At 45.8% G+C, this 607-nt stretch overlaps 1 protein-coding gene across 1 annotated transcript in view; it reads left to right on the top strand.

Annotated features, from left to right (window-relative positions):
• The window catches only part of RHEB (Ras homolog enriched in brain), a 25,111-nt gene extending 24,549 nt beyond the window's left edge, over positions 1 to 562 (top strand). The window contains exon 8 of the mRNA XM_012733866.1: positions 78 to 562. Coding sequence (XP_012589320.1) covers positions 78 to 170 — 93 coding nt within the window. The 3' untranslated portion in view covers positions 171 to 562. The remainder of the gene's footprint in view (positions 1 to 77) is intronic.
• Positions 563 to 607: the final 45 nt, after the last annotated feature.

Here is a 607-nt window from a genome sequence, read left to right as displayed (position 1 = left end):
GGGGGAGGCCGGAGCCCTGCGGCCGCGGTGCTCTCGAGAGTTTGCTCAGAACTCACGGCGTTTCCGTTTCCCCCCAGACTGCTGTGGATGTTTTCAGGAGGATAATTTTGGAGGCAGAGAAAATCGACGGGGCCGCTTCCCAGGGAAAGTCTTCCTGCTCGGTGATGTGACCCCGCCGCCACCCCAGGGCGCCTGCTGTGGGCCAAGGCCCGCCACCTGCGAGACAGACTCTGCTTCTTCCTCTTCTGTTAACCTGAGAGATCGCGTTTGGGTCAGAGCTTCCCCTTCCAGATTATGTTAAACTCTGACTCTGTCCAGATGAGTTCACTTCCATGTTCAAATTTTAAGCAATCATATTTTCAATTTATATATTGTATTTCTTAATAATATTATGACCAAGAATTTTATCGGCATTAATTTTTCAGTGTAGTTTGTTGTTTAAAATAATGTAATCATCCAAATGATACACATTGTTACACTACTATTAACTAGGCTTCGATATATCAGTGTTTATTTCATTGTGTTAAATGTATACTTGTAAATAAATTAGCTGCAAACCTTACTCAGTGTGACTTCACAGAAGAAAGGCCCCGCCTGGTGCGGGCCG

The sequence above is a fragment of the Condylura cristata genome, unplaced genomic scaffold (genome assembly GCF_000260355.1).
Source record: "Condylura cristata isolate star-nosed mole 26May11 unplaced genomic scaffold, ConCri1.0 scaffold00042, whole genome shotgun sequence".
In the NCBI taxonomy this organism is placed as follows: Eukaryota; Metazoa; Chordata; class Mammalia; order Eulipotyphla; family Talpidae; genus Condylura; species Condylura cristata.
This window is presented reverse-complemented; position numbering and strand designations above follow the sequence as displayed.